This window comes from Nicotiana attenuata, unplaced genomic scaffold, assembly GCF_001879085.1.
Source record: "Nicotiana attenuata strain UT unplaced genomic scaffold, NIATTr2, whole genome shotgun sequence".
Classification (NCBI taxonomy): Eukaryota; Viridiplantae; Streptophyta; class Magnoliopsida; order Solanales; family Solanaceae; genus Nicotiana; species Nicotiana attenuata.
The window spans coordinates 189597-208462 of NW_017671364.1; the positions used below are offsets into that span (position 1 = coordinate 189597).

General features: G+C 36.3%; 4 protein-coding genes across 4 annotated transcripts; 2 read left to right on the forward strand and 2 right to left on the reverse strand.

Annotated features, from left to right (window-relative positions):
* Positions 1-3336: 3336 nt before the first annotated feature.
* On the reverse strand, positions 3337-5121 carry LOC109207812 (CASP-like protein 2A1). The gene is made up of 3 exons (XM_019370804.1): positions 4846-5121; positions 3878-3995; positions 3337-3761 (listed from the first exon to the last, which is right to left on the reverse strand). Exons 1-3 carry the CDS (start codon positions 5028-5030, stop codon positions 3489-3491), a joined length of 576 nt encoding a protein of 191 aa, XP_019226349.1. The 5' UTR covers positions 5031-5121; the 3' UTR covers positions 3337-3488.
* A 1943-nt stretch (positions 5122-7064) lies between these two features.
* Positions 7065-9108, forward strand: LOC109207819. Its single transcript, XM_019370816.1, has 4 exons — positions 7065-7369; positions 7898-7934; positions 8221-8342; positions 8683-9108. The coding sequence occupies exons 1-4, from the start codon at positions 7127-7129 to the stop codon at positions 8743-8745; spliced, it is 465 nt and encodes a 154-aa protein (XP_019226361.1). The 5' UTR covers positions 7065-7126; the 3' UTR covers positions 8746-9108.
* A 181-nt stretch (positions 9109-9289) lies between these two features.
* On the reverse strand, positions 9290-13343 carry LOC109207816 (ultraviolet-B receptor UVR8). The gene is made up of 4 exons (XM_019370813.1): positions 12884-13343; positions 10567-10783; positions 10062-10374; positions 9290-9980 (listed from the first exon to the last, which is right to left on the reverse strand). Exons 1-4 carry the CDS (start codon positions 13198-13200, stop codon positions 9496-9498), a joined length of 1332 nt encoding a protein of 443 aa, XP_019226358.1. The 5' UTR covers positions 13201-13343; the 3' UTR covers positions 9290-9495.
* A 2847-nt stretch (positions 13344-16190) lies between these two features.
* LOC109207817 (chlorophyll a-b binding protein 8, chloroplastic) lies at positions 16191-18259 on the forward strand. Its single transcript, XM_019370814.1, has 3 exons — positions 16191-16456; positions 17070-17131; positions 17485-18259. The coding sequence occupies exons 1-3, from the start codon at positions 16313-16315 to the stop codon at positions 18098-18100; spliced, it is 822 nt and encodes a 273-aa protein (XP_019226359.1). The 5' UTR covers positions 16191-16312; the 3' UTR covers positions 18101-18259.
* Positions 18260-18866: the final 607 nt, after the last annotated feature.

Sequence of the window (18866 nt, forward strand, 5' to 3'; positions counted from 1 at the left end):
TGTGATTTTTCATTTTATTTGCATAGTGGTAAGTTTGCACTCTTCTACCGGAAACAGCCTCTCGACTCCTCCGGAGTAGGGCTAAGATTTGCGTACACACTACCCTCCCCAGATACCACTTGTGGGATCTCACTGGGCGGCTGTTGTTGTTGTAGTGGTAAGTTTGCACTCTCAAAAAAAAAAGAGTAAGTTTTAGTATATGCTTTGTACTACTTTTCTTTAGTCCAAAATTAGTATGGAACTAAGGTTGCAACTTTGCACATATCCCTACTCAATCTTGATGTTGCCTAAGCTAACTGACTAATTCATTAAAGCTACATACATAGCAGAAGTTCCAGTAAAGATCTATTTCATCTCTCCCTTTCTCGTCTTCCCTTTTTTCCTTCTTCCCATAAATAAATCCTCTCGTGAATTAGATATTATAGAGAATTTCCTAATGCCTTTTTATTTTATGTAACATTAGATTATGTGAGAATACATATAACTGATGCTTGTTTACTTGAAATTGGGACATAACAACGTGATATACATTATTTGCTAAGATAAAACTTGGCTGTAAATAGATAGGTTTAAGGTCCATAGCTTATAGAATCTGAATAGAAATGTGCCGAGTTAATATAGTTTACCGCTTTGTAACAGCTAGCTTTGGGGAGCACCCATATGCAGTGATGGAGTAGCGGTAAAGCTGTTTTCGTGTGATCTATAGGTAGGGGTGTCAATGGTTCGGTTCGGCCGGTTATTTATAAAAGTTGTACAATACCAATTTTTCGGTTATTCTATTATATATAACCAAAATTAGACTTTTCGAAATCATCCCAATCATGTCGGTTTCACTTCGGTATCGGTACGGTTCGGTTAAATTTCGGTATTCTTTTATAGACCCCTAAACTATCATATTTTTGTCAGTTTTTTATTTAAACTATTCGGTGTCTCCAAAGTCCCCCTAAACTATATTGCCCTTCGTACTAAAACCTCCTTGTTGCATTCTTAGAGGTGCGTCTAGTACACGGGCTAAATTATCTAAAAAATTTGCCATGTGGCACTACACGTGGCTATTTAGCCCAGCCTAAAACCGCCATAAATTATAATTTTTTGTCAGTTACCTACTTAAACTATCCAATGCCCCCAAAACCCCCTAGAACTATATTCCCTTATATATTAGAACCTTATGTCGAATTTTTAGATGTGCATCTATCTAACTATATTAACTTATAATTTGTAGTAAATTTTTTATGTAGTTTATCCATTATATTTCACTCTCGAATGACTGATATTTTAGGAGTTTAATTTGGCCAAAATAGTATCTAATGTAATGGGTTAACTTTAGGTTTAACTGTGGTTGTACTTTATACTAGACTCTAATTGAATAATTTCTTATTTACATTCACTTTCCAGCACAATAAAAACAATAAAGGCATATAGTGTAGCATTTATGATAAATCATCTTATATCACATAAATAAGAATAAAATTTTGCAAATAAGAAATTAATCGGCCAACAACTACATTTTATAATTCTAAATTACACAAATAAGATGTAAGAGATTCAACTTTATTCTCTACAACAAGGTGTTGATTTAATAAGAAGGTTTTAATGGGTATTCATATGTATCAAAGATATGAAAGAAGACTAAGAAAGAAAGAAAATAAATTATTTCGGAGGAAACAAGAGAGGGAGAAATCGTTTTAGAGGGATTCCATATGAAGAATTGAAGAAAAATGGAAGGAGAAGGTGAAAAAATAATAAAGAAAGGCGAAAAATAAGGAAGAATGGTGGATATAAAGGAAATAAGGAGAATATTTAAAATAAAAACAAAGTTGAAAGATGGTTAGGCTAATTAGCCATTATATTATGTCAGGTGGGCTATTTTGATGGCTTTTTCGGCCGCCACACGCTCCCAAGCGAGTGTGTACACACATTATGCCAGGTGAGCAACGAGGGAGTTTAGATATGAAGAACAATATAGTTCTGGAGGGGTTTGGGGACACAGAATAGTTTAAGTAGGAAACTGATAAAAACGTGATAGTTTGAGGGGGTATTAAGGTATTAACTCTTTTTTAAATGTCATGTAAAATTCACCAGTAAAAGTAGAATGCAATAACATACATTCTTTTATAGGACTTAACAAACTCTCTAGACATTTTTACTGTTTAAAGGGTGACGAATCAAAAAACATGAAAGATGGCTAGAGTAGAGATACACAACTATTCGACAACAACGTAAAGGAAACCAAGTAAAAGCAAAGAACATAAATCACACGAGTGGAAAGATATTAACCAAGCTGGGACTCAAGAATAAAATTTATATTAAATATTCAAAAAGATAAATCTAAATTATATGAAAGGAAACATATTCAATACATTGTAGTTTGCTACTCATAATCGCTAGAATACTTTGTGTCTTGCTAATAAAGATACTTGAAATAACTTAGTTTAAGTATAAGTAGCAAATAGGTTTTAGGAATTAGTATTTTGAGTTTAATTACTTATTGGCTTGTAACAGTTTTCATAATTCCAAGGGCCAATAAAAAATTTAATGCTTTATTAGTTTTAAACTTACTATATAAATATATTTTCCACATGTAAAATTTATTCGGTACGGTTCGGTATTTTTTCGGTTTATTTTTATAAAATAAAAAACCTACCCTAATTATCGGTACGATTATAGATTTTATATAAAAACCTACGGTTCTTTAAAAGAAACCTAAAAATTGGTTCGGTGCGGTACGGTTCAGTCGGTTTAGTCGGTTTTCAAATATCCATTGACACCCCTATCTATAGGTTACGGGTTCGAGCCAGTGCCGGATTTAGGGGGCGGAAGGGGGTCATTCGAACTCTCTTTGCCGAAAAATTACACTGTATATATAAGGCAAAATATGTTTTTTACCTCTATATATTAAGTTTTGAACCTGCTTAACACAACTCAAAATTGTAGCTTAGTAGTCAAGGGAGTTCAAAACTTTCATAAGGTCGTAGGTTCAATTCCCACTAGCTACAAAAAGTTTTTTGTGAACCCCCTTCGTGGAGATCCTGCCTCCGCCACTAGTTTGAGCTGTACAAGCAACCACTAATATATGCATTGCGGTAGGTTATTTACATCACGACCCTTAGGGTGCGGTATCGTTGTCTCCGTGTGACTTACAGGTTACGGGTTCGAGCCGTAAAAGCAGTCACCAATGCTTGCATTAGGGTATGTCTACATCACACCTCTTGGGGTGCGGCCCTTCTCTGGGCTCTGCGTGAACGCGGGGTGCCTTGTGCATCGGGATACCCTTCTTTTTACCCATATGCAGCAATGATAGAAGACAAGGTTTAATAAGTCAACAAATAGAGAGGATGACAAATGATATTGAATTGAAGCAACAAGTTTAGGTCAATGTTTATTACATTCTGCAGTATACTTGGGACAGTGCAACCAAAAATTAGACAGTACTCATTTAGCTATCAATACAATGGATATCTTGATACATAGACCATCTAATATTCATCTCAATAAGTAGCTATTTCAATTCCTCCCTTGTTCTTATAGTCCCCAATTGGTGCATCATATTTTCTAAAAAGTCGGTAGGAGGAAAACAGAGAAATCCCTACATAGAAAATGCCTACCATGAATGTAATGGCAACAGATGCTGTGGCCTTTCTGCAGAAACCTCCGAATGAACCGCATGTTTCACTCCATGTAACAGCCGTGTCACCTTTATACGCCAAATATACCACCTCCGTCGATGCAGCTCCAGCAGCCAATATTACGTACGTCAAGATCTGTCAGTGTATAAATGTTAAACTCGAAAGAAAGACTTATTGTCTAATCGATGCACGAATGCTTTTAAAACTTGAATAAGATCGACGTTTGTTGTACTTATAAATGGGAAAAGAACCTGATCAAGGAGGAAGAATGTCCAGGCTTTAGACATAGTTGTAGGACGAGGAACAGCTACTACTATAGCTGATAGAAGGGAATAAGCTGCACAAATTCCATTAGCATGTACTAGGTACCTGCAGCACATTCAAACATTTCAACTTCATAGCATTCAGGGGCGGAGCTAGAGGCTGAAGTACAAGTTCGGTCGAACTCAGTAGCTTTTGTCCAAACTCTATATTTGTATTAATAATTTCACTAAATATGTACAAAAATAAAGTTCCGAACCCAATTACTTACACCGTATGTCGCTATCCTGAAATTTAGAACCCTTAAAGTTCAAATCATAGCTCTTCCTCTGATAACATTATACAAGTTGCTATTTAATTTACAAGTTGGAAACCAACCATTGGTTCAATTTTTGCCAAATTGCAGACTTTTTTTATAACAAAAAAGAATTTCCATTGGGATATATAAAAGAAGGCTAATAGCCATCTCAAGAAAGTATAAGAAAATTCAGAAAGTAAGATGATTTTACATATACAGATGATTTCCATTGATTTTACTAATTTACCGAGTTCGCCAGTCTAATCACTAATGTTATCATTAGTGCCGCAGCCAAGAATTTACTGAGGGGTGTTAAAATATAAAGAAGTAAACACACGAATAAGCTAATTGGATTCAACATATAACATATATACATAAAAAAAAATGACCTAGCTACACAACGTAATTTTCTAGTAAAACTAAGGTGGCTACGATATTGCTTATCATGAATGGAACCCTTGACGTAACTGGTAAAGTTGCTGTCATGTGACCAGGAGGTCACGGGTTTGAGCCGTGAAAACAGCCTCTTGCAAAAATGCAAGGTATGGCAGCGTACAATAGAACCTTGTGATCCGGTCCTTCCCCAGACCCCGCGCATAGCGGGAGCTTAGTGCACCAAATTGCCCCGAAAAAAACTTAAAATTATAGGGAAATAGTTACCTGAAGGTTCCAAGGTCTGAGTAAGAAAGGGAACCAAAGTCATTGGTTTGGGAGTTCTTGAGCATGATTACAAGAGCCACTACACATAGTGCCATGGGCAGTAAGCGCAGCATTGTCTCAGCCGTGCGCATGCTGCTGCTGCTGCTGCTACCATTTTCATCCTCTAGGCCTTGTGGTGACCCCATTACAGCACCAAACCCGTAACTAATACTGTAGCTCCGCCCCGTCTATACTTTGACTAAAGATAATGGTAATGGAGAAAGTGAGAGAGAAATTCAAGAGAGATGTCAACTACTTATTAATAATGAGCTTAGATAAGAAGTTGGGTAGTGTGGCATTTAATGCATATCAAAACTTGCCACACATTTCTATGCAACAAATTAAGGCAACCTCATTATTGGTATGACTATGCATTATGGAGAACATATATAGAAATCTTTTTTTCCATAATGACAACAAGAGCCAGTTTGCCCTTTAGATCCTCCAATTAATGCATTTATGGAGAATATTAAAGATATAAATCTTTGTTTCTTGGAGATATGCAGAGAACTGCTATAATTTGCTGCAATCAGTAAATTTTCTCCTTGGGAAAGAATATGATAGAAAACAGGTGGAAATAAAACTGATGTGAAATTTGGAGTAAATAGTGATGGAGTATGTGTTACGAGTGTTTATGTGAAGAGATAGTAAAGGTTAATATGGTTAATTTCATTGCTAATTAATGTTAAAAGGTGGATTTCTTAATCTGTGTGAAAACAACCGAAAATCATTTATTGTGGACCGGAGAGAGTAGCATACTTCCTTAGTCATCCACTGTAATTTTGATTTTTTTTGTGGCCACAATATTTGCTTTTTTCAGTTATCAAGAAGGAGTTAACTCCTTTTTTTTTCAAAGTTACCCTTGAAGTAAAGAGTCTTGAAGCATATGTTATATATCAATGAACAAATTAAAGAGATAGTAAAGATTAATATAGTCAATTTCATTGTTAATTAATGTTAGAAGTTGAATTCCTTAATATAAGCAAATGAGCAGTTTTTTAATATAAGCAGAGACGGATATAGGATTTCTTGAATATGGGTGCACCACTAAGAAAAATAGGAAAAAAAAAATATTAAGTGGAAATCGATCCCTGTCCCTCGGGATAAATAACCCAATATTCAACCAAGTGCACCATTTAATCTTTTTGGAACATGGGTGCCAACAGATTATATTAGACTAATTCTAAAACATACGTACGTAAAATATCTAGTTTGACGGTGACACCACGGGTTCACGTACCCCATGATTGGGGCTATAAATTCACCCCTGAATATAAGGTAATTATGCTCAAATTTAATTTCATAATAGAGGCCAAGGGCTTTGATCTCTTAGGTAAAATTACAACGCGTGATGTATTGGTTAAACATACGTTGCGGGTTCGAACTGTGGCAAGACATAAATCTAATGTTGTATTTAAGTAAAAAGGGATGAAATTAAAAAATAGCTAGATTTACAAGTGGTGATTGAAAAATGGCCACAGTTTTAAAAGTAATCGAAATTTAGCCACTTTTTATGTAAAGATAAATCTAAACAAAAACACTGTTCAAAATTCGAAAAATATTCAAGCATAATATACTAGAGTTACAGCATAATATACTGGAGTTCCAGCAGTGTCAGTAAGCATATTTTTGCTTAAATTGAGTAATCCAACTGTGAAAAATAATGAGTATTATTTTTTAAAGATTTTATTTGTGTAAGTAAGCTCGTGAACATGAACATTGAAAGAAAAGAAGAGGAGAAAACTTCTTAATTTTGCATCTAATAGATGGGCATGAGGTCGACGAAAAATTTACTCATCGTATATTTATACTAAATTACATTAATTTACGGAAAAATGAAACTGTATAGCCGCTGTAAAAATAATAGGCAAAAAATTGCATAAAATTTGTATATTTTTTGTATATATATACATTATGTATGTTATATACAAATTTTATAAACCTTTTCGACAGCAAATATAAATAATTTCTGGCGCGGGCTAAAAGTGATAATACCCCGTAATTTACCCGAGGCGTGTTCGCAGCCAAATCCCATAAATATACAGACACTGCTGAACTAAATTTGTAAAAGAGACATAAACATTTTTGCAATTTTGCAAGGATAAGAAATTTTATTTTATTTTTTATTTTTGTGGTTAGGAAAAGGCTTTTTTCTTAAGTCAATAGCTACTAGCCACAAATTTAATCTGAAAGAAAAAGAAGGGATAACAAAGTGCAAAAGGAAAGAAAAACAAGAGAAAAGATGGCACTGAAACTTCACCACTGCCATCTACAACGCTTATCTAAATTCACTTCTGCTTCTATTTTACTACCAAATTTTCAGACTCTATCTGTTTCAAAGCTAAATGGGGCAATAACAAGGGTAAAAAGTCAAAGAATATCATCAAGACTAAGTAAAAGAAGGCATATATTATCAGCTTCACTTTCATCTCTTGATTTGACCGAAGAAAACATCAATCAAGTCTTAGAAGATGCTAAGGCTGAGGTAAATTATTAAAATTTTTTTTTTTTTTTTTTTATGTTGCGTGTTCCTCGACCTATTTCACTGGCTACGTACTACCTCCCACGAGGACAAAGGCGGACCTATGTGCAGAGAAGAGGGGTCATCGGACCCGATAACGTGCATATATATTGGAAACGGTTATATATTTTGCCTGGAATCCTTAAGATCAAAAGTTTGATGGGGCACTGGTTGAGCAGTCCGCTCATGTGCCCCGCTATCTTGAAATCCTAGCTTCACCTCTGCACGAAGACATGTAACATATAACTCTGTCCATTAAACTTAGACAGATAAAAATAAATCACTTAAATTTTTTAGGCATTACAATATTTAGATCCTTATCTGCTATGGTTTTCACCTACTTTATTCATTGACTGTTGGGCCACAGTTTGGATGATATATCAATAGTTTTCTTTGAATATTGAACTGGATATATTAAGATTCATTTCTTGGGTCCGGTTTTATTAATCTTCTTTACTTGTATTTATTTGTTCATTTTTTTGGGTTCTGCAGTTGGCACAACTTTTTGATACTTCAGTTGGGATAACAGGTGATTTCTCATCAAAGGAATAATTGAATTTAAATTAGTCTCCCTTTTTGTATTATGAAGGGGAGCCTTGGCGTAACCGGTAAAGTTGCTGCCACGTGACGTGGAGGTCACGTGTTCGAGCCGTGGAAACAACCTCTTGCAGAAATGCAGGGTAAGGTTGCGTACTATAGACCCTTGTGGTCCGGCCCTTCCCCGGACCCCGCGCATAGCGGGAGCTTAGTGCAACGAGCTACTTTTTTATTTTTATTTTTTATTTTGTATTAACAAGAGGAAATAAAATGTACAGGGAAAGCAGAACTAGCAGAAGTGGATGGACCTTATGTGAAGCTTAGACTAAGTGGCAAGTTTTGGCATAAACGTTCTACTGTTGTAGCAAGACTTGGCAATTACTTGAAGCAAAGAATTCCAGTGAGCATTTAATGGAATGTCAAAATTATCAGTGTTAATTTCCTCAATTAGTGGTGTTTATGTCTTTCATCTTTGTGACTAACTTTTTTAGTAGTAGCCTGCTCTATTCATTGAAGGGGAGCCTTGGAGTAAAGGTAAAATTGTCTCCGTGTGACCTATAGGTCACGGGTTCGAACCGTGAGATAGGCCACCGATGCTTGCATCAGCATAGGCTGCCTACATCACACTCCTTGGGGGTGCGGCCCTTCCTCGAACCTTACGTGAACACGAGATGCTTCGTGCACCGAACTGCCTTTTCCCCCTACTTTATTCATTGATTTTTTTTTTATTGGCCTTTCAGGAAATCTTGGAGGTGGATATAGAAGATGAGAAACAGTTAGATGATAGCCCTGCAAACTTTTGAACCTAGAGAGTTGAAGAGAGGCCTTTCAGTTCGTTCAAAGGCACTCGGGACGAACCAGCACAGAGGCACTCGGGACGAGCCAGTACAGACAGTTTCATGATTCCAAATGTTCGCTCATATCAATTGTCCAAAATCTCATCAACCAGTCCGAGGGATGATGAAGACGACGCACCTGTTTTGTAGGATCATACCCTATATCTTCATTAGCAGGATGCTTTCCCCCATTCAAGGGAAAAACATACTAATATTTGAGAACAACTTCCCAAGCATTACTTCTTTATTTTTTTTGGAAGCAAAAATTTATTCCTTGACGGCGCTTATAAATTTTTAGAATAAATCTTCAGATTGATGGATTTATCTTTATATCGAAAACCACCTCTCTACCTACATAAAGTAGGGGTAGGGTCTGCGTACACACTACCCTCCCCAGACCCCACTTGTGGGATCACATTGTGTATGTTGTTGTATTGATGGATTTATTTCAGAACAAAACAGTTTTAAGAAATGTAGATAATGGATCATGGGGGCAATATACAACCCAAAATGGGAAAAGCAGAAATGTCAAGGAAGTTCCCTTCATGATTAAACAATTACAACTTCATCAGCAAATGACAATATTAAAGCTAATGTTAGACGGCAAACTCAAGTGGTTCTACCATTTTATTGAAGTAGAGCAAGTGAAGCTAAAACAAACAGAAGTAAGAAATTTCAGGAAGAATTACAAATATGTACTCAGTATTTCTCACTGCATTATTCAGCAACCAGAACAAGACTATGATCCAAGCCTGCAACAGCTTGAATTACTTCAGAACCTTCCAAATATTCAACCAACATAGGTTCCACTTCATCAGTCGAGCTGCCCAACCCAAGCCTCCCATTCTTCCCACAGCCCCAAGCCCAAACCTCTTTCTTAGCTGTGAGCGCTAGGGAATGTGCCCGACCTCCTGACACAGAAATAGGCGTCTCGCCAGAGAGCCCTTCAACAACCTGAGGGATGTGCTCGGGACCTTCCCTTCCAAGTTGAGAACTTCGGTTCCATCCCCAAGATACAACACTTGTTGCATCTTCTGTTGTTTCTGATGAAGCACCATGACAAACTGCCAAAGAATGCCCTAAACCTGAAGCTATAGAGACAGGACGGAAGTGTATATCAACTAGTCGCATTCCCAAGTCTTTGTTCGCTCTTCCTAACTGACCATACACATTGCTTCCACCACTAAATAATGCCCCATCACCTAATATTAGAAAATAAAAACCACCATCACCACATATTCATGCACATTTCAAGTATATAGACATCAAAGAATGTGACTTACGGCAAAGGACTAAAGAATGATCGAGTCCGCAAGCCACATCAGCAACTTTTAACCCATGTAGCTCCTCAACTGAACCGGGCTCCCAAATTATAGGCATGTCCTTTTCCTTCTCAATGGCTTCCATGACTGACTTCTCAGCAGCTTCAATTGCAGAAGATTCTTCTCTTGATATTAGTTTAGTACTATTTGATTCTAGTGGAGAGATCTCCAATTCTCTTCCTAGCTTGCCTATTCTACCATCTGAATAATATCCCCAGCCAAACAAAGTCCCATCCTTAGCCAGCGCAAGAGCATGCCCCCAACCTAATGAGACCTGCCAATACCAAATGAATTGACAACATGCGTACGCTTACAAAAATAACTGTTAAACAATTGAACACTATTCACCTAAACTTGGTTATTATTGTTGCACACTGTATCATTGTGTTTTCAGTTAAAACTTTTTCCACCTATTTTTGTTAACAAGTACAACTTTTTTCTACCTTAAGCATGATTGGATGACCACCTTAACTATCTCTTCTCCAGAAAGTGTTTCAACTTTGGAAGGTAAGGCAGCATTGGTGATTCCTTTGCCAAGACCAAGCTGCCCGCGCTTGGAACTTCCCCAAACCCACAGAGACCCATCGTCCCCAATGGCAGCAGAAATGGCACCTGATGCGAAAGCAGCTTGAACTCTTACTTTATTTAATCCTTCTACTAATTTCGGTTCACTCCATGATTCTCTGCACAAGTTTGGAAAAAGGATTTCCATGTTAGCGATACAAACACCCGATAACCCCCCACTCCCACCTGGCACTAAGTAAATGGAGAAAAATATAGAAGATGGAAATAGGATAGAGGGGGAAACATGAGTTTCTTGGGGAATACAGAAAGTATGCAATAAGAGAAAGTCTCAATCATCTGGCTACCCGGCATAGCATAAAGCAGGGCTTAGTTTTTTGTCATTAGAACCAAGATAACTAATAGAGTCAAGAGTGCAAATTCTACTGACATTTTTAATTCACAGAAATGAAAAGAAAGAAACTTTTGCATGGACATTCATAAACAAACAAATAGAGATAAGCGAGGATACTGTAAGAACTCTAGCACAAATCAATCTAAAGGAAGAAAGAAAAAAAACATTTGAAAGAAATAAACTCTATTTTTGGTGCGGTGACGATATTTTATACTGTCGACAACTCGACATTATCATGGATTATTTTTTTACAGGTACGATGACCTTAGGGGTCGTTTGGTAAAATGGTGGGATAAACAAGGATATCCCATGGGATTAGCTATCTCACCATCTATATGGGATAGCTAATTCCACCATTTTAGTGTAATACTTATCCAGGGATTAACTAATACCTATAACCAAACATGGGATAAATACAATCCAAATTCTATCCCGAGATTCTTATTCTTATCCCTGTAACCAACGACCCCTTCAGGAATAAGCTATTGGCTGGTTAACCTGTTACTGTTCTTCGTTGCAAAATTCTAAAAGAATTTAGTGGTTTCCATACATCAGATTGTCAGGATCATCATTTGGGCACACTTAGACTCTTGGAATGTTAGTCATCTAGATATAAGAAGCAGCAATCCTCAGAGTTTTCCACCGACATAAATGCAAGTTAATTGCCTTGGAAGATAACCCTTCTGTAGGTATTCCAAAACATGGAGTCAATGAGAATAAGAAATTTCACATGACCTCGAAACTCATAGATGAATAGCCTCCTGTCTAAAGCTGTCTTTCATCTGTTATAACTGTGCCCTCTGCTTATGACGCGCTTATGTTGATATTTAATGATCTTTCCTCTTCACATAAATTCGAAGAGAAAACGCCATCAGGAAGTACATTAAGATATACTAATCTTCAGCTTAAATACCTCTTATAAGTTGCTAGCATTGTCATAAAAAAGATATTACCAGATGAGAGTTTAATGACTAATTTCTCTGAACAGATTGCAATACATCAATGATGAACCTAAAAATAGTTTAACAATCCTCTCAACGTCAAAATGCATGGAGGCATATCTCCTGAATAAACCCGAGTAGATATAGAGGATTCATGTACCCAACTACAACTAATTTTTTATCAACACAGAGTAAGTTAATTGATATAACAAAATAAACAATTTTCTACCAACTATATACTACTCCCTCTATCCTCGTGTTTATGGGATACACTTGCCTTTTTAGTTTGTTCCAGAAAAAATGACAGTTTTCTATATTTAGAAACATTAACTTCAAACTTCTCATTTGACCCTTAATGAGATGATTTTAAGCTCTACAAATGTCTATGGTTTGTTTTAAACCACAAGTTTCAAAATTCTTCGCTTAGTTTTTTAAACTTGGTGTCCAGTCAAACAACATCGCATAAATTAGGACATAGGGAGTACCAACTACATAGAGAAACCAAGCACATTGGCACATAAACACTCTCATTTTTCACATACTTTCTCATAGGAAGCCACAATGAAAAATAACAGAGTCACTTATCAGTAGATATATATACATATATAAACACATGTATAAATAGAATTTTTACACTGATTGTAATCAACTTTTTACACTATTAGTGTAATTTAACATGCTAGAGAAAGTTAGTACCATTTATTTTAGGCTACCGATCAATGCTATTAAACAGAAATAGCTACAATTACCTTTAAGTAACCTAATTGTGTAAATATTTTTTATACCATCATAAAAGATACCGAATTCGTGAGAAAATTCCTTTATTAAAGCTGATAGATACAGAGGATTCATATATATATTCGACCAACTAATTTAGGATTGAGGCATATTTGATTGATTGATATAATCTAAAATATAATCTCAACCTTGGAGAAAGAGGATCACGGCCAAGCTGGCCTTCATTGTTACGACCCCAAGCCCAAACATGGCCCTCAGAAGTAACGGCGAGGGAGTGGAAGTGACCGGCGGCGATGGTAACAACATCGGGCGGAAGGCCCGGAATAGGAGTGGGCTCGTAAGCGTCGGAGCCCATACCAATGATGGACGACGGCAAGCCCAATGCCCCGTGGCTTCCATCACCGAAGCTCATTACCGTAGTTTTCCTACTACAGCTGCTGCTCATCCACCGGCGGCAGAGATCACTCGCCGGAATTCTTCCGTGCTTCAGTAACTGTAACATCATTTGTATTTCGACCCGATTGTAAGTGGTCGTTGGATCCTTTTTGTGGTGTTCAGAGTAAACTTAAAACGGGTCGGATCTCATTCAAGAATGTGAGGCAAGTGCACACAGCCATTTTCAAGGATGCTATTTACAAATCAGCGGGTACTTATTTTGTCCTAAATTTTTAAACTAAAAATCTTAACTTCAGGACAATTCAGATAAAAATTGTACTGAAAAACTGAAATTCAGACGCATCGGCTAATTCCTAAATAGTAGCCTAGTTGGTTATCTGGTTTCATTTTTACGAAGAATTTTTCGAGCCATTTGCATAGATAGCCACTTTTTTAAGGCTGCTCTTAAAAGTTGTGTCCATAAATTTAAAATTAGTGCAGTTTTAGCTAAAAAGTAAACTTTAGGTCAAAGTACCATAGGTTAACTTCAGACAAGAAATCTCAAGTTTGAACTGTTACACCTGTGGTCTAAATTTCAATTTAGTACTTGTGTCAAATTTTAAATCTAAATTAAAAGAAGCAAATAACGACGACAATACACGAAGAAAAAGAGAGGATGGAAGAAGAAGATGCAGAAAAATAATAAGACGTAGGAAAAAGAAGAGGAGATAGGAAGTAGAAGTCGCATGTTGTGTAGCCAATGGTGGCTAGATTTACAACATATTTTTAAATTATGGTAAATTTAAAATATAGGCCACAAAGCGGCTACCTGATGTAAATAGAGATTTTCCCCCGGTGGATCTTTTTTTTTAGGTTAAAGGGTGCATTTCAACATTCATTATAAGTTCTACCCGCTAGGGTAGAGCACGGTAGCATTGTTACTAGGGGGTAAACTAATTTCCTCTCGCTAAGAGCATAATTAGTACTATTACAGTTCAAAACTTGTCTAGAGAAAGCAGTTCCTGCAATGTCTGTCCAAAAAGATCGGAGGAACTGCTGTTACAAAAAGATTATCAAAAAAATCCTTCTTGGCACCCTCCTTTGCTAGTATGTTAGCAACTTTCTTTGTTCGTCTCCCTGTAGCTGTATTTCACAACCACGTCTCCTAGTCTTTAGACGATTGACCTGCGTTCAAAGATAAGTGAATCAAAAATAAAGTTTCCGTTGTTAAGCATTCTAATTACCTCTGTGGAGTCTGTGTTGATTTCTAGAGGCTTTAACTGCCTTTCTTCAGCAATTTGCAATCCTTTCAGCATTGCCAGTAACTCTGCATGTGTGTTGGTAGTGTGTTGTATGCTTCCCATGACCCCTAGGGGATCTTATTTCACATCTAGTTTCTTTAAAAGAAAAAATTACATAGCCAACAAAAAACTTTGTATATTTAACCCAAATTGGAAAATATCATAGTAATGGTTGTAATAGGTTGATGACTAGCCTAAATATAATTTAACTATAATTAATCCTTTAAATACTGAATTTAAAGTAGAGAAGAATAGATGCAAAGCATTCATAGTTTCATGCAATCAATCCTAATTTAGACTTGAAACCTAGTTCATTGATATATAGTTTAGTAAGGAAGAAACACTTAATTGGACAATAAATTTGAACACGTAACACTGCATTACTTCTTGACCAATTCAGTTGATTCCTCAGAAATAATATTGTCTTTCAAATATAGACTTTAACGGAGGATGAAAACTTTCAAAATGAGGACCTAGCTTTTGAAATTGAAATTAAGCTAATTCTAATAGGGTTGTTTTAGAAAATTATACGACAAAAATAAAGTAAAATTAATTTTTTTTTTTTTTTTTGTTATGTATAAACTATTGAATCCTCTCTATATCAGACAAGTTTTAGTGTAATAATAAAGGAAATTCAAATCTTACTTTATGTTAGTTGAATCAGTGTTTTTATTAGATTAAAAATAAAAAATGAATTAAAATGTGGAGTAAAAAGTTACAATGCGTCGCGATGTTCGACATTGTAACTTTTGTGCTAGTATATTAACTTTGTGATTTTTCTGTAACAAAACAAAGTTATGTGACTTTGATAAAAAAAAAAAAAATCATAGTAATATGACCTTTTATGAAATTCAATCTGAATACATGACACATATTTTAACATACTATTCTTGTGAAAATAGCACGGGCTAGTCAGTTTTCGGATTAGTAATTAAAAAATAGCTAGCTTTTGCAAAGTCATTGAAAAATAGCCACTATTTTGCTGCAACATGGAAAGTTCCAGCATAATGTACTGGAGATTGGTGCGCCTGTGTATGAAATTTCAGTATATTATGCTGGAACTCCAACACAAGGAAAGTTACCTGCATAATATATTGGAGATTAGAGCACCCGTGTATGATCTTCCAGCATATTATGCTGGACCAGTATATTATGCTGGAACCAGAGACGGATGTTGTGTATTACCAACGGGTTTAACTGAACTCATAACTTTTGATGCAGAGTAAAATTTGTATGTAAAAAACTATTAAAATTGCAAAATAGTAGATATGAACTCATAACTTTAAAAATATAATAGGTTCAATGTTAAAAACATTTAAATTGAACCCATAGAATTTAAATCCTGGACCCGCCTCTGGCTGGAACTCCAGTATATTATACTGAAATCCTGTATATTATAGTGGAATATTTTCCGGATTTTGAACAGTGTTTTTGTTCAGATTTATCTTTACATTGAAAGTGGCTAAATTTCGATTACTTTTGAAACTGTGACTATTTTTCAATTACCACTAGTAAATCTGGCTATTTTTGAATTTCACCCAATATTCTTATCATTAAATCATAGTACTAATCTACCAACATACACTTTCACCTTAATTTAAGGCTTAAAAATAGTAAATTAAATATGATTTGATCATATGGAGAATCTTGGAGAAGGCATGTGTCAACAAGAATATCTGAGATTTCATTTGTGTGACTAGGAGCGAAGAATATCTATTATCTGAGTAATGAATCCACGTGTCTCCTTTTCATTTGGCAACAAGATCTGAACTTTATCTTCTTCATATATACACCACAATTTCATACTTTTCCCTAAGCCCCAAAAAATATTTGGTGGCATTTGGTTTGTCACTTATTTGCCACCTTTTGTTCATTCTTCTTCTTCTTCTCCAAAGCATTCTTCAACTGCAAATCTAACATTACTATAATCCAAAAGAAAATATGGCAACACAAGCATTGCTCTCTTCATCATCTATTACTTCCTCAGTGGAGAATGCCAGACAAATTCTTGGAGGAAGACCTTCTCAATCTTCTACCAAGAAAGCTTCCTTTGTTGTTAGGGCTGCTTCTACTCCACCTGTTAAGGTAACTTCTCTCCTCTTCCTCGGAACAACGGTAAAGTTTTCTCTGTGTGACCTATAAGTCACGGGTTTGAGCTGTGGAATCAGCCACTGATGCTTGCATTAGGATTCTGCCCTTCCCCGGACCATGCTTGAATACAGGATGCTTAGCGTATCAAACTGCCTTTTTTTAATCTCTATAGGCAATACTAGTAGTTGTGATTTACCTTTAGTAATGTTAGTAAGGTTACTTAAGTCATATCAGAAATTTATATGTTAGTAAAAAAATATTGAGAACTTCTAGTACTTTCTTTATAAATTTTGTTATATAATATTGAATTGCGATGAGTTTAAAGGGAGCGACATGGTGTAGTAAAGGTTTTCGATCCCGACTTATTTGGGATTGAGGCAGATGTGTTGGTGTAGTTGTTGTAGTAGTGATAACAACATCAACAACAACAACAACCCAGTGAGATCCCACATGTGGGGTTTGGGGAGGGTAGTGTGTACGTAGATCTTACCCCTACTCCGGAGGAGTAGAGAGGCTGTTTCCGGTTGTTGTAGTAGTGATAGTGAAATTATAATGTTAATATGATGATTGAACATGACCACACATTAACTTGGTTTCTGTTTTACAGCAAGGAGCAAATAGGCCTCTTTGGTTTGCTTCCAAGCAAAGTCTTTCATATTTGGATGGCAGGTAAGATCTATGAGACTTAAGGGTAACTTGATACAGTTCTTTCTATAACCTTGTTCTTAACTTAGTTCACATATTCATTAATCAAGAAAGAGTTTAACTTAATTATATATACTGTTAGAGTAGAGAATTTTTACAGTATTAGGTCACTTTGACGTGTTATAGCATACAAACTGCCTTATTTTCAAGATTATAAATCCCACTTTTTACGTAGAGTTACCTATAGATATCTTTTGAACGACCTGATAGTGTCACCATTTCTTTACATTGTTAGTGTATATAAGTTAAACTCGTCAACAGATGCATCTTAAGGCCAATTATTCAAGATATGTACTCACTTGTATATTGATTCACAGTCTTCCTGGTGACTATGGATTTGATCCCTTGGGACTCTCAGACCCCGAAGGAACCGGAGGTTTCATCGAGCCAAAATGGTTAGCATACGGAGAAATAATCAACGGGCGATTCGCCATGTTAGGAGCAGCAGGAGCCATAGCACCAGAGATTCTTGGAAAAGCTGGTCTTATCCCACCAGAAACAGCAATTCCTTGGTTCCAAACTGGTGTAATCCCACCAGCTGGAACATACAGCTATTGGGCTGACAATTACACTTTGTTTGTTTTGGAAATGGCACTAATGGGCTTTGCTGAACACAGGAGATTTCAAGATTGGGCCAAGCCTGGTTCAATGGGAAAACAATACTTCTTGGGCCTGGAAAAAGGCTTAGGCGGCTCCGGCGAACCGGCTTACCCGGGTGGCCCATTCTTTAACCCTCTTGGATTTGGAAAAGATGAAAAATCTATGAAAGATTTGAAGCTTAAGGAGGTTAAGAATGGAAGATTGGCTATGTTAGCAATTTTGGGCTATTTTATTCAAGGTTTGGTTACTGGTGTTGGACCTTACCAAAACCTTCTTGATCATTTGGCTGATCCTGTAAACAACAACATCTTGACCAACTTCAAATTCCACTAAGTAAATTTGTAGTCATTTCTTCCCACCTTTACTCTTCTCTTATGTGTAACACTATGTGCAGATACTATTTTGTATGTCATCTGTAATGCTAAAAAGGGACATTTGGTCTAAAAAGCTTGATATATTTTTAGTGTATTAGCAATGAGTCTATTTTTTCTAGTTCTTACATTGTTTGTTATCATTTTACTGGCGATTGTCGTTGGTATTTGACTGTTTATATTTATCCTCTCGAGTCGAGGTTCTTTCGGAAATAGTCGCTCTACCTCCTCAGGGCAGGGGTAAGGTCTGCGTACATACTACCCTTCCCAAATCCCACTTATGAGATTTTACTGGGTTTGTTGTTGTTACTGCCATATTACCAGGAGGTTACGAGTTCGAGCCGCATTTGATCCTGATCCTTGTGGATCGAAAGGTAGACTAGACTGGACTTTTTCGCTTATTACTCCTATAGAACGAGAGATTCGGCAGTGGAAATAGCCTCTTGCAGAAATGCAGGGTAAGACTGCGTACAATAGACCCTTGTGGTCCGGCTCTTTCGCGGACTCCGTGGGAGCTTAGTGCACCGGGCTGCCCTTGTTATTGTTGTTGTTGTTGTATTGGCAAAGAGTCCTGTTGAAATTATATATCAGTTGCAATCTTCTCTATCAAACAAGAACTCTGTGCTATGAGATGAATGAAATTTCGAATAAAAAAGCATTAATAGACTAAAAACAGAATATACAGCACTAAATACAAAACTTTTCAGCAAAGAGCAAAAAGCTAGGAC